This window comes from Lissotriton vulgaris, chromosome 2_1 (genome assembly GCF_964263255.1).
Source record: "Lissotriton vulgaris chromosome 2_1, aLisVul1.2, whole genome shotgun sequence".
Classification (NCBI taxonomy): domain Eukaryota; kingdom Metazoa; phylum Chordata; class Amphibia; order Caudata; family Salamandridae; genus Lissotriton; species Lissotriton vulgaris.
In genome coordinates this window covers 1,314,041,169-1,314,056,486 of record NC_141687.1, presented here as the reverse complement: position 1 = coordinate 1,314,056,486, position 15,318 = coordinate 1,314,041,169, and the positions used below count along the sequence as shown (strand labels likewise).

Below are 15,318 nucleotides of genomic sequence, written 5' to 3'. Positions count from 1 at the left end.
ATTCAAAATGTGAGGAATCGGCAAATGTAAGAATCCACCTGAAGTTACTTACCTTTAGTAAGGCTCTTTCTGGTGGATATTCCAGCTAACAGAAGATTCACCTTGACTTCCCTCCTTCCCATTCTTTAGAGGTAACTTTTAGAGTTCTCAAAAGATTCCAAACTAGATTTCCTACACTGTCATACTACATTTTGTCACGGTTTATCAGTGTCTGCTGCCGTGGAAGAGTACCAACGAAAACAGACATAAGCACGCCTGGGTGGTGCATTTATAGGCTCTGCGTTGTCACTTCCTGGCGCGTTGTGAGGTCACCATGGAGCCAATGGTGCTACCTACTGGCGCCCATGAGCAGTTGCTTTGAAAAGTTCCGCATCCATCCTTGTGCCTGGGGGAATTCAAAGGGTGAGGACTCTGCAATTAGAAGTTTCACCAGGAAGAAACTCAGCGAGAGCAAATAGCTTGTTCATTTCAAATGCTGGTCTTCCTTTAAGCTGTCACCCATAAGAAAGACTAGATGGGTTCTTGTATCCATCCAAATTAGTATACCGTTTTAAGTCATTGGAAAAGTACATCATTCGTGCCCTGATTAATGATGTACAATGTAAGGCTTTGATTGTGTGTCTATGGAGGTTAGCCTAATTTAACGTGCAGTTTTAGAGCTCTAAAAGGTCATTAACTTCATCCCGGTTAATATGAAGAATAAATGCTAGTAAAAACAACGGTACATCAATGGGTCACACCAACCTAACATTCAACCAAAATGTCAATCCTGAAGGCTGTGCATCACCTCCTTTCACTTCCTGGTAATTTGTAATGGTCTACAAAGTGCAATCACAACTTTCTGATCAAGTAGAATTCGAATATTGTGTTCTGTACAGCTAATGAATTTGCATGTTTGTGGAAAGGCGAAGATCCATCGAATGCACACCCTTACTTTTGTGTACACAATAACCTGGGCAGCTTGGATTTCCTTTAGCAAACCCAGGACCTACATCCGTTTGAATTACGCAGATCGCAGCTTGCCAATAAATGCAGTTACTAAATGTATTGTGGATTTACATAGCAATAAGAAAGCAGCAGCTCTTACTGCTGTGTTAGCCCACGGAGTACCGCTGCGACAGACGCCTGGGGATCAGGAGGACGCGGCGGTGAAAGGATCTTTGTGCTCAGTGTTTTACGGTGAGTCAGGGTGCAAGCGCAAGCACCTGCACCAGGAGGAAATGGTGTTGGAGGTTGGGGCCTCCCACAGTGCCCAGACACCCAACAAGGCACCAACGCGACCCGCCTGACTCTAAAATGGCGGCCAATGAGACGTGTGTGATAAGGGGAAGACTGTCCATAGGAGGGAAGGCACACTCAATGGTTCTAGAGAAAAAAGTGGGAGAGAAAAGGCAGCATGAACTCTCCACACAAAGCTGGGTCCCGAAGCCTGGCATCCACCCTTGGTTTTCTCCGGGCACTACACGATCCAATGGTGGAGTTCTGCCTGAATAGGAGTTCCCCTCTCGTCTGTGTCACATCTCATCTTTTATGTGATAGCAGTGGAGGCATCTCTGGGAACCCCCCCCTGACTTAACAATCTGGCCTGGGGATTTTGTTTGAAGCCGAAATATTCTCTGTAGAGCCCCCTCAGAACAGTACCGGGCCTCAAGATGAAGTCTGGATTTTGTTCGGACTGCGGTTTCGCATCTCTCTAACTCCCCCACTTTATTATGACATTCTCAGATTGCTCCTGATCATTATCCTGACAGAGGAGTCCGAGCATTATGTTTGATGCCGGGTGGAGCTGCCTTGTTCAGGTATAGAGGAGATTGGCCCTGGTTCATCCCCTCAGCCGTCACCTACCCAGCCGGACATTGGGCACAGTTTTCCCAGTCTCCCTGTTTTCTCCCATTCTGCCCCCTCCCGTGACGAAGTTCCTTAACTTTGCTTTTTATCCTATGTTTGATTTTGCTCTTGGAACAAATGTAACTGGTAACCTGTGACTGTGATCCTCATGTAAAGCGCTCTGATACCTCCGGGTATAGCCAGCACTATATAAAACTCATAAAATAAATTAGCCCACCTTTAAGACGTAAGTCAACAACAAGATTAATTATAGGCTTTTAAGCAAGTACAATGGCCAGGACCACCTTGTACTTCACGGCTAGGTCTCTCCTTAGCAAGAAAGGTTCAATGCAGGAGGCTATGTTTTTTCCCATGAATATACATATTATCATTTATCTGCTATGATTCATCAGAGCTTTGAAATCCCTCAGCTCTAACAATCTAAGAATATGGATCTCCAAGCATCTGCCATATCTCAGACGGATAACGAAGTGAACCGATAAAAACAAGTATGACTTTTGAAACCATTTTAGAGATTATTTTTCATATGAAAAGCTTGTATCTATCCAGCAGACTGAAGACTGAAGTTTACCAATCTGGGATTATATTACCACTTTCCACCAGTTCATCGCCACAGTCCTATAACATGGGAGAATAACAGAGCAACAAGGCCAGGGATCTTTATGACAGCTTTATTTATTTTTAGGGTTGAGCCTGTGAAAGCATGAACTAGCTCATGCATCTCGCTTGCGAGATACTGTAGTATACATAAAAGGTCTTCGAGCCCGCCTGTTGTTTACCATTTGTTAGTTTATGTGGCACTCTTCTTTACAGCCCCATAATTCGTCAACACAGGCCTAACATTTCCATTCCTCCACTCTGTGGAGCCCGGACTAAGCATTGATTGATTAAACTGAATCAGTGCCGGTCTGCTGCGTCCTACGTGATTAAGGTACTATTTTTTTCTGTTTAACTTTTAGGGCCCTACAAATAGACGGCGTGTGACTGGCAAAAACGTCCCCAACAGCACAAACACAATTCCAAATATTTATTTTCTATAGTTCACTTTCTTTTATTTGGCCAAGTTTTCTTTCCTCCCTTTGCATTCATGCTTTATTTTATATTGCTCATGCGGACTGCTCCCAAAAGATGAGGTTATCCTATTGTACAGCTTCATTGTTTCTTTCTTATGTGGAATTTCTGAAATTATGTTTTAACACATAATTGTGAAGTACACCCCACTCCATTTCAATTCATGCCAATCCATCTCACCACAAGCCAATCCACCACACCACACATCAACCCGCCCCACTCAATTCTATCTACCCCACTCCAAACCTCTCACCCACTCCAATCCACACACTCAAACTCTCCCAACCCACCCCTCTCCAGTTCACCGTGCTCCAAAACAGTCTTCTCCACTCCAGTCCAAAACAGTCTGCCCCACCTCAATTCGCCCAATCCACCTCACCCCAATCTACCCACTCCATCCCAATTCACTCAATCACAATCCACCCCACTCAATACAATTCACCCCACTCAGATACAATCCAGTGCAATCCAATTCACCCACCCAATCTAATCTACCTCACACCAATGTAATCAAACTCATTCCCTCCCCAATCCATCGAGCACCAATCCTACCCACTCCAATCCAAAACAATCTGTCCCACTCCAATCTGTACCCAGAGCAATCTGCCCAACCCCAATCAGTCCTTGTCCTTGTATAAAAAACTAATTAAGGAGGAAAAAACCAGAAACTACTCGGATAAGATCGCAGCAGCCAACAACTCGAGCAAAGAGCTCTTTAAGACAGTTAAAAAACTGGCACAAATCCCCGAGAAAGGGATTCAGAGTAATAATGCAGATTTCTGTAATATTTTAGGCCAGGCTTTTGTTGATAAAGTGCAAGTAATTTATGACACTTTCTGCAAAAGTCCTATTGAGCTTAACGTCAACACTCTCTACCTAACGGAAACTCAGAATTTCTCTTTTACCCCACCCAGCAGGGATCAAATCATTCAAACCATTAAAGGAATTAAATCAGGAGCTCCCTCTGATCCTTGTCCCCCTAAGATTTATCAACTTTGCGCCGAAGAGCTTAGTACTCATTTAACAGATGTATTTAGGGGAATTATACAGCTTGGAAAGTTTCCAACGGCATGGAAAGGAGCATTGATGCTTCCTCTGCTCAAAAAAACCTCACTTGAGCCCTGACGATGGCAATAACTATCGTCCAATTTCTAGAATTCCATTCTGTGCAAAGGTCCTGGAGAAAATTCTTAATATCCAACTCTCCACCTTCATCTCCTCAAACAATCTGCTGGACCACTCTCTAAATGGATTCAGAAAAGGGCATGGGACTGAATCAGCCCTGGTGACTGCTAGTGAGGAGCTCAGGCAGTCTCTTAATGGAGACGAGATGACCGCCTTGATATTGTTAGACCTATAGGCGGCCTTCGATACCGTCAATCATAATATTCTAATCTCTAGACTATCTGAGCTGGGTGTTCACAGCCTGTCACTAGAGCTACTTCTATCCTATCTGGCTGAACGATCTTTCAGGGTAGAAGTAGGAGGTACCAACTCACAAATGTTTCATTTTCATTGTGGAGTGCCTCAGGGATCTTCCCTGAGCCCTACGCTCTTCAATGTATATGTGGCCCCCCCTAGTGGCCTTAATCAGACAGTATGGTTTTTCAGTAATCAGCTATGCCGACGATACACAAATTGGGTGTCAATCACCGACAGTAAAAGCGAGGTGGCAGATTGCTTCAACACCTGTATGTCAAAGGTGAATAGCTGAATGCAAGCCAACTTTCTGAAATTAAATGGTAGCAAGACAGAGGTCTTACTTTTGGGAACTAATCGTCTGGTCTGGTCGCCTAGATGGTGGACCTCTGAGCTGGGTGTATGTCCCCAACCAGTCTCCAAAGTTAGAAATCTTGGGGTGATTTTTGATGAGCGGCTAACATTTAACAGTCAGATCAATGTCCTTACAGCAAGGTTCTGGGCTACACTTAAGTTAATCAGAAAGATCTGAGCTTTTATTCCCCCAGAGACTTTGAAAACAGTGGTAATTCCCCTCGCAATATCCAAATTGGACTATGGCAATGCACTGCATCTTGGGATTCAAAAGCAATATCTGAGAAAGCTGCAACGTCTGCAGAATGCGGCGGCCAGATTAATTCTAAACATTCCCAGGCATGAATCAGAGGCCCAGTGACTGGTGGCACTTCATTGGCTACCGGTCCAGAAAAGAATAACCTTTAAGGCATTATGCATCACATTTAATGCACTTCATGGCAGAGGTCCACTCTAGCTGACCTCCAGAATAAAATACTACGGGCCAGATGTAGGTAAATCTAATTTATCAACTCATAAATACCGAATCATACAGAATCGGTATTTATGAATCGGTAAATTAGAAGGAGGGAGATGTATATTTAATTTTTTATTTTGAATTACCGAATCTGTAAGATTTGGTATTTACTGAGTCGGTAAATACCGAATCGGTATTCCCCATTGATTCCTATGGGCTTTGGAGCCCATAGGAATCAATGGGAAATACCGATTCGGTATTTACCGACTCGGTAAATACCAAATCCAGCAAGGGTGCAGGGGGTGTCACTTTGACACCCTCTAGTACCCCAAGTGCAGGCTTGTGTGCCATGTGGCACACATACATGCCCTAAGGGCATGTCTGTGTGTCACATGGCACAGGTGTGCATGCACACCTGAATTCAGTATTTTACCACCCAATAGGATTGGGTGGTAAAATACCGACTCTTAAGGGCCTGTGGCACTCTGTAGAGTGCCACCTTCATCTTGATTTACCAAATTTGGTAAAATTACCGATTCGGTATTTTACAGAATCAGTAAATTTACTGATTCTGTAAAATAATGGCCCCTACATCTCAATCACCAATTACCGGTCGGTAACGGGCGAATTCGGCCATTACCGACCGGTAATTGGCGACCTACATCTGGCCCTATGTTCCTTCTAGGAATCTTAGATCGGTCAATCACAAGCTGCTGCAAGCACCCAGAATCAAACAAGTTCGTTGGGGTGGCAGATGTTTCTTGGTAAGAGTGACTAAACTCTGGAACAGCCTACCCATTACGATTAAAAGTAGTCCGAACCTCATCATGTTCAGGAAATCTTTTAAAACCTGGCTTTTTCAAACAGATATTTAATACACAGGCATTTGCTCGGATGTCGATTTTTAGTGTCTGCGCCAAGACGCCCCCGGGCATTCGTTGCGCTTTATAAATTTTAAAATCAATCAATTAATCAATCCAAGACAATCTGCCCAACTCCAATCCAAATCAATCTGACTTACTCCAATCCAAACCAATCCCCCCCACTCCAATCCAAACCAATCTGCTCCACTACAATCTGCCCCACTCCAAGCCGGTCCCACTGCAATCCAATCCACCTCATTCTAATCCTAATCCAATCCACCACACCCTAATCCAACCCACCACACCTCAATAAAATCCACCCACAACAATCCACCCCACCCCAATCTAATCCAATCCACCCACACCAATCCACCCCACCCCAATCTAATCCAATCCACCTCATTCTAACCCACCCCACGACAATCCAATCTACTCCACCCCAACCCATTCCAACCCACCCCAATCCAATTAATTCAAGTCCCCCACTCTAGTCCACCTCACTCCACCCCACTTCAATCTAATCCCCCGTCCAGTCCACCCCAGTCCGATCCGCCCCACTCTAACCCAATCCATCCCACACCAGTTCAGTCCACCCCAACCCACTCAATTCAATCCATCCAGGCCACCACACTCCAATCCAATCCCCCCTTCCAGTCCAATCCACTCCTTCCACTCAACTCTAATTCATTCTAATCCAGTCCACCTCAATCCAATCAAATTCACCTCACCCCAAACTAATCTAACCCACCCCACTCCAAATTACACCAGTCCAATCCACCTCACCCCATTCCAATCCGCCCCACTCCAATCAATCCACCCCACTCCAATCAATCCACCCCACTCCAATCAATCCACCCCACTCCAATCAATCCACCCCACTCCAATCAATCCACCCCACTCCAATCCAATCAATCCACCCCACTCCAATCCAATCAATCCACCCCACTCCAATCCAATCAATCCACCCCACTCCAATCCAATCAATCCACCCCACTCCAATCCAATCAATCCACCCCACTCCAATCCAATCAATCCACCCCACTCCAATCCAATCAATCCACCCCACTCCAATCAATCCACCCCACTCCAATCAATCCACCCCACTCCAATCCAATCAATCCACCCCACTCCAATCAATCCACCCCACTCCAATCAATCCACCCCACTCCAATCAATCCACCCCACTCCAATCAATCCACCCCACTCCAATCCATCCACCCCACTCCAATCCATCCACCCCACTCCAATCCATCCACCCCACTCCAATCCATCCACCCCACTCCAATCCATCCACCCCACTCCAATCCATCCACCCCACTCCAATCCATCCACCCCACTCCAATCCATCCACCCCACTCCAATCCATCCACCCCACTCCAATCCATCCACCCCACTCCAATCCATCCACCCCACTCCAATCAATCCACCCCACTCCAATCAATCCACCCCACTCCAATCAATCCACCCCACTCCAATCAATCCACCCCACTCCAATCAATCCACCCCACTCCACCCTAATCTACCCCGATCCCATTCACCCCACTAACTCAGTCTACTCCAACACACTCAACTCAATGGCACTCCACTCTACGACACTCCACTCTATGAAACTCTCTGCTATTGAGCTCTACTCACCTCTACGACACTCTACTCCCCCTACTCCACTCTACGACACTCTATTCCAACAAATCCAGTCTACGACACTCTACTCCCACACCACCACTCCACTCTAGGACACTCCACGGCACTAACTTTCAGCCATGCTGAACAGCAGCCACACTGGTGTACAACATGGCAAAAAACACATTGCCAAAGACAATAGCTCTTTTATAGTTGAGCTCTATTGGCTTTGACAATGCGGGTTTTTAATGTGTCGTAGATTTATAACCTAGCAAGTAGCTCGTTTTAAAATAACTCAGCCATGACCAGCATCAAAACAAGAAAGGATACTCTCTGAAAAACCTCCTGTTTTTTCCTGGTCTCCATAAGATGCAAACATCTTTCCTGGCAATGGACAGGTTTATAAATATGCTGGTCTCTTGGGAGTAAGGTCTCCTGCAGAGAGGATTCTATGTTCTAAGAAGTTCAGCTGAGTTCCTTCTATTGGCTGGCTTGCTGTCAACTCTTTAGTAAGTATAGAAACACCAACCTTTATAAGTCAATTGACAAAATAGTCAAGGCTGTGGGGCTTTCCAGGCCCCAGTTTTCAAGATTCAAGAGCAGGAGATTGCCCAAAAACATGATCCAAGGACCAAGTAGAACGTTAACGTGTAGGTGGGAAGGCTTTATAAACACGGTTGCTGTAGTCAGCAGTGTTATGGTACTGTTGCAGCTGCAAATGCTGGTGCCCCAAGTCCATATGTTCACCTGTTCCCAACATCTTACTCCTGCCTTTGTATGGAAACCAGTCCAGTAACAATTATTCAAATTAATGACTGTTGCATCTCCGCAACCACAGCAGTTTCTTTGGGCTCTTCTTTCTCCTTTCATACAGACTGCAATGCCTCTCCAACTCGCCACTGCCAATGCCAGAACAATCAGAGCCAGCAATCTAAGAGTGGGGTTAAGTGGGACTGCGATGTTGGGGTATTCTGCTTCATAGCCTCTTGCCCATGTACATGTAAGTCCAAAATCTTATCCCAAACCCTGCACAAATTTCCGTTATTGGTGCTCCATCATCAGGTTCCTCCTGTATCCCCTTAAGATCTTTCACTTAATTAAGGAAGGTTTGTGTCAGGGGTCTCTTCTTTCACCAATATGAGCAGCCAGTGGTTATTTCAGAGTTCAGGGGAACCTCGGTGAGAGATCTAGATGTGGAAGGCTACACCTCCTATCTCCTGAGTAGATTTGACAATCCTAGACACAGCAAAGCCCATCGAGGTATCTGCAGCTGATAGTTATAGATTAAAGGAAGGCCTTTCAAACCTGTGGAGGAAACTCACTAGAAGTTATGAAAGTATGAGTTGTATCTTTTTTATCTCAACCATCTTCAGCTTCGAGGCTGGTAGAAGTTTAAGGTCTTTTATATAGTAAAACGTATCTGAGATTCCATCAAAGGAGACCAGTCTTACACATCACCTCCACTTTTAACCCCAAGGTGATATCACAATTCTAACTTCCTTTATTTTGGAAGCATTTACTCCTGGATGATTGAGCCATCAACCGATTGAAGTAGAAAGAGCAGTCAAGAACTTCCTGTTAACAACCAGAACATGTTTGTGCTCCAAACACTTTTCTTAATTTGGCCTGGGAATGTGGGATGGAAACCCTCAGTTGCTGGTCTCAGTAAATGGGTCTCTCATTAGCACAATGACATATGATTTTGAAATATCTTGACCTCTCAAAGTATAACCAAGGACGTTGAGGGAAGTGCAAAGGATGATGTTACATCAAGGGCAGAATAAAAAAAGAGTTTGAGAAGTGCAAGTGTATATGCGGGCTTTACCAAATATTTGTATTGACCACAACTGGATAGATGTATCTGTATCCCCTAGTACATTTGCTACAGCAATGCTGGCAGAAGCTGCAATCTATGGGTCTAAGTCTCTTATCACAAAAAATTACAACTCAAGTAGGAAGCAAGCTGATGGCTCAATGTGTAATGTTCATGAAGCACTTAATCAAGGAAGCGGGGATTAAGTGTTAATGCCTGATTGTATCAACAGTAATCTTCATGACAGCAAGTCCTATTTCTTCTTACCACAGTCCTCCAACCCAGTGTCCTTCAGTTGAAACAGGTGCTTGCTGGATGAGAGTACATCACTTGCTAATGCAATATGATCTCGAAAAGGCGACCACTCTTATGCAGCACACAAGACTGGCAGAGTTCAAGGAAAGAGATAGAAGGTACTTTATTTGCATTTTCTATTAGACAGTTGCTGTGTCAGGGTGTGGATCCCCTGCCAATATTTAGGACTGTGGCAAGAATGAATAGGACTCGGTATAAGCAAGATTATCAAAAAGTAAATTGGGTATTTGCTTGTTCTATTTTGAATTTTCATGGATTTGGTTCGATCCCTTTAGTGCTGTGCCCCAGTGTCATGACTGCTCTGCTTCCTATTGTGCTCTGGGATGGCTCAATTGGTTACTTACTTCTAGTTGATCTACTTCCACTTCGTAGAAATTACATACATAAGAAGACTTACATTTCATAATATGTAGATAAATGCATTCCTTGAACAAAATCTTTGACAAGCTAAATGGTAACCAGATCAGCAAAATAGAGGTTTTTTTAACCACTGTAACCAGTCACCTTTTTTCTCAGTGGGTGTGCTACTTAATGGTAAAGGTCCTAGAAAATAGACTTTTAAGTTGTCTCCAATAGGTCACCTAAATGTGTTGGGTTGAACAGAGATGTTCCCCTTGGTCTAACTTGAAATTACATTATTTCAAATCGCTTGTAGGTCTTGAAAGGCTGCCATGTTTAGCGTCTTAAATCGTATTTGTTTAATTTAAATATTTTTATTGACTTTTTTCAATATACCTTAAACCCAGAACCCCCCTTTTGGTGGTACGGCATAAACATATAATGTAATTCATTGATGCACCATAACATCTATACATAAACTACTATCCATATATATCACATAAAAATGCTCAATTAAAAAACACAAACGCAATCCGGGACAGACACCCCTACTCCCTTGCTTTAGAGTGTCCAGGTTCATAGCAGCATGCTTCCCCCTTCCAGCTTTTTTCAACACACTCCATCGGGGGCATATTCTCAAGCCTTTCTGCCATGCACAGCTCCCTTTTGTCAAATACACAGCTTTCTCTAAGTTATTCACCACCAAGAGCCGGGTCAACCATTGCTGGAACCACAGCAGATTAGGATTTAACCATGCAGAAGCATGGTCAAGATAGCCATAGATCTAAAAATTACATCTCGCCTATCCTCAGGTCGATCTTACTCCGATATTCCTAATAAGATCACCACAGGTGACGGGGATATTGCCAGATTAAGTTTCTCATTAGCCAATTTCTTTTTCACATTTTATAACTCACCACAAGAGGATGTAGCCTTACTGCTAAAGCGGTCGACCTCGAAGTTGGGGAACCGGGTTCGAGTCTCGGCAAGGATGCTTAGCATCCTGTGATTCTGGGCAAATCACTTAATCTCCCCGTGCCTACCAAAAATGAATGTGTCCTTTCTGCAACGAAACTGGTGCTCATGTAAAGCGCTCTGATACCCAACATCTCGGGTCTAGTTAGCGCTATATAAAACTCATGAAAAAAAGATGCAAAAATATGAACTACATCTGCCTTATGTAGTCCACATCGAGGGTAGTATGTTCCTCTCCCCATTTAGCAGTGTTATCAGGAGCATAGTATAGAAAAAAGCAAGTCTTATAAAACTGTGCTGGTAGTCAGGCAGAAACTAAAATCGAATGAGCGCAGTCAAAGGATTGAAAAAATATTGTATTGGTTATCCCCACCTTCTCTTGCCACTTCTGGGAATATTTATCCAGGTCATCTTTCATAGCTGAATTAAAAAAAATTATAAATGACTCCATGTTAACACTTACTCCCAGCAATCTAGCGTCAATATCACATTTTGAGAAACTGGCTGGGCCACCAACTTTTCGTACAAAAAAAATCTCTGACTTGGAGATATTTAAAAAAGTCCCTCCACCAAATATTAAATTCATTTGTAAGGTCATCAAATGAAATGATATCCGGGGGCAGGGGGGGGGGGGGGGGGGGATATCCCACCCTGCACAACTCAGCCTTTATCCAATTCTTCATCAGTTGATCCCTAAAAATATTGGGTACATTTATATTGTTAGCCAGAGGCATGTAAAAATGTAAACTCCCAATCCCAACAACCCACAAAAAGCTTTAAATCGTTATTTAATGTATACTTATTTTGTTTTTACGAAGTCAGCCTATGACGAATATGTTGTAAGTAATTTGTCATGCTTCGCCAAAATGTTGATTGCATTCTCTAAGAGTTCAATTAGTAGCCAGATACCTTTACTGCACCGAGAGCATATTAATTCCTATGGAACATATCATGCCAGTTTCACAAAACCTTTTTTTTTTTTTTTAAGGACAACTCGTGTTTATAAGTATGCTAGACTTACATAGGTGCCCTTAAGGTCTGAGGCTGCTTGCTGGTATGCTGGCATCATCCTTTTGCACACACCACACCCTGTTAGAAAGGAAAAATAGACAGAAGATGAATCAATACTATGCATATCAGCTGCCTGTCCATTGCAAGAGAAAAAATGTACCCACCTCATATGCCAGTACTGGAAGAATTAGTGTTCAGACATCTGTGAGCACCAGAGCACCCCAAGAATTTTGATCAACACATAAAATAATTTTTTTAAAAAAAAGATGAATCCAATTGTAATCCACCATTTTGCTTAAAAAGAAGTAACTGAAACCTGGAGATTGGGGACTCATGGTGGAACTGATTCTCAAGGTAACAGAAAGGATAATTTGGCTTTTCAGTATGTTCGCCATGGCATCTGGACTGAATGTTATAAAGCACAATATACTGTACATTGATGAAATGACTTTTAAATGAGTTGTTTACTCACCTGTCATAGTTCTGTTTTAAAGACATGGATCGATGTTAGTTCACTGTCGCTTATTTCTAGAGCTCAGTCTCAACCGTGAAATTAATATAGTCTCAACAACGTTTGCTTGCCTTTAATCCTGCAAATGTTCCTGTTAATTCCATACCTGACAGTTTCAGCTGTCAGAGAAATGGCAGTAATACATTAGGTACCTCTGATACTGCTTCTAGACCGAGTTAATGACTGCCTCACATTTAGTTAACACCAGTTATGCAGTTAGCTCCCGATTGTTCTGAAGATGGGAATTGGTTTCAATAGACTAACATGGTTTTGTTAATTGCCATGGGAGGGGAGCTATTTTCCCCTTGTCACCATGTCTACTAGTTTCTTTCAGGGTGAGGTGGGATGGTTTGGGTGGGAGGTGTGGGAAGGGTATGGGTTTGTCTTCGATTTGTATATTTTTATGTATTGTCACTACATTTTGCTTACTTTTTTTCTAAATGTTATTATTTTCTTTTCTCAAGTGCCAATTTCCAATTTCTAATTGTAGCCTCACGTGTCAACCTGAAAGGGTGCCCCAGCGCACATTCGCCTATCATTATGGCCCAATGTGTAACACATTATATCTGTCTGAATCAATTGTGCAGGCCTGACTGGTACAGGCGGCCCCCAGGTCATATGTCATGTTGCATGTATGGTAAGAGGATTCAATGTCCTTCTATGCTTATCTCCCACTATTGTGGCACACATTCACTGTCTGCACGCACCAACTACACCTCATCTCCGGTATTTGGTACAGAAGTTGCGGTGGGTTCTCAAGTACTGTTCCCACTAAATGTATAATTGGTACCTCACTGTTCTACACCCCCTTTCATGCATGTGTCCCATACACACTGGCAATTCACAGGGAACGATGGTTCCGAGGCCTCATCAACAGCAGTGGTGTTGGTTTGGAAGGATCATAGTTATGACATACTTATGATGTCACACTCCACGCCCAAAATCCCCTCAAGGGTTTCCATGTTGAATAACTTGAAAGTACCTTCGCTTAACGTTAAAGGCCTTAACCATTTGGTTAAACGGAGGAAGATTTTGGACTATCTCCAGAGACAGAAAGGGGATGTTGTCCTTTTACAAGAAACAAAGATTGATGCCAAACAATTCAATACAAGATTTTACAATGAAGTTGTTGGTTCTGAGGCAGTGGGTAAGAAAAACGGTGTCCTGACCCTCATAGCGAAAAAAAACAAATATTGAAATAGGAGCATACACAACACTCATGGGCATTAATGGGAGGTGGGTCACGCCTAAATTGATTAAGGACTACATGGAGTTCTTTATTACCAATGTCTATGCACCTAATACTAGCAAATTAGACTTCTGGAATGACCTATCTAAATAGATCAACACTATCCCAGATTCGGCTATGGACATCCTAGCGCGAGATTTTAATCTACCTTTTGACCTAGCTCTAGACAGGGAATCGCGGTGTGCTTTTCGGAGCAACAATTCACATAAAGCTTTTACTAATCTCTGCTCCCGTTTCAACCTGCTGGACTCATGGAGATTACAAATTCATACTGGTAGGGAATATTCATTTTACTCACCACCTCGCAATTCCTACAAATGTATAGACTATCTATTTATCACCAGTAACGCCACTGCTAGAATCGTAGAGACGTCAATAGAACCCAGGGTGGTACCAGATCACTCCTGTATCTCCCTCTCTATATCCAATGTAAAACCGACCGCTCGTCAGTCCCTTTGGCGATTAAATGACGAAGTGTTAAAAAAAGAGCAACACAGGAAACGCATAGAAAATGCAATTCAGAGTTACCTTTTGAACAATAAAAGACATGACACCTCCGACCTAACCCTCTGGGAGGCCTTAAAAAGCACCATTAGGGGCGAAAATATTAAAATCAGATCAGCCATAAATAAGGAATACAACAAGGCCCTTGACCAGTTAGAAAAGGAGATTGGACCCTAGAAAATAAGCACATAGCTTCTAGAGATGTGTCAGTAATTAATGTATTGGTGAATAAAAAATATGAATATAATAAAATAATAAGTAATAGAGCTGGGGTATGGATTAATAGGCAAAAGAAATTCAGGCTCTGTGAATCAAATAAGACAGGTAAAAAATTGTAAATTGATAAAATTGATACTTGTATAGCGCACTACTCACCCGCAAGGGTCTCAAGGCGCTTGTACGAATACCGCTGTGGAACCCATCCTGGCTTTCCCTGTGAGGCGTCCACTCCTGGGCACCCCCAAGGTGGAGGCCAGGCATCCTTAGCGTTGTGGGGGCCGTTGTGGAGATTAAGCAATCTATTGCCCAGAGTTGCAGAGTGGGACTCCATGATTGGAATAGGCACCGAGGCGAGAATTATCGAGTCCGTGGAATTTTGAGCCCAAGACCCGCCGAGGCAGGGAATTGAACCCTGGTCCCGGGCTAGACCTCTGCATCAGGGTCTGCCGCTCTAACCATTGAGCCACACTTCTCCAGCTTAGCTCTGTACTTGAAATTTAAAGTACAGAAGACCACGATTAATAGTATAAAAGATCAAAAGGGCGTAACCCACTCTGACCCAGATAAGATTGCGGAAACTTTCAAAGATTTTTATAATACCTTATATTCTAAAAACAAAGATGTAGACATGACTAAAATTCAGGATTATCTAAACGAGCGTGACCTACCAGCCCTTTCAGAGTCAGAACAGTCAGAACTCAACAGCCCAATAACCACCCTGGAAATTGAAAAATCAATTAAATCGCTTAA

At 43.3% G+C, this 15,318-nt stretch overlaps 1 protein-coding gene across 1 annotated transcript in view; it reads right to left on the bottom strand.

Annotated features, from left to right (window-relative positions):
• Positions 1–15,318, bottom strand: part of PDIA5 (protein disulfide isomerase family A member 5) — a 1,005,467-nt gene that overhangs the window by 527,544 nt on the left and 462,605 nt on the right. The window contains exon 8 of the mRNA XM_086957073.1: positions 12,096–12,163. Coding sequence (XP_086813199.1) covers positions 12,096–12,163 — 68 coding nt within the window. The remainder of the gene's footprint in view (positions 1–12,095; positions 12,164–15,318) is intronic.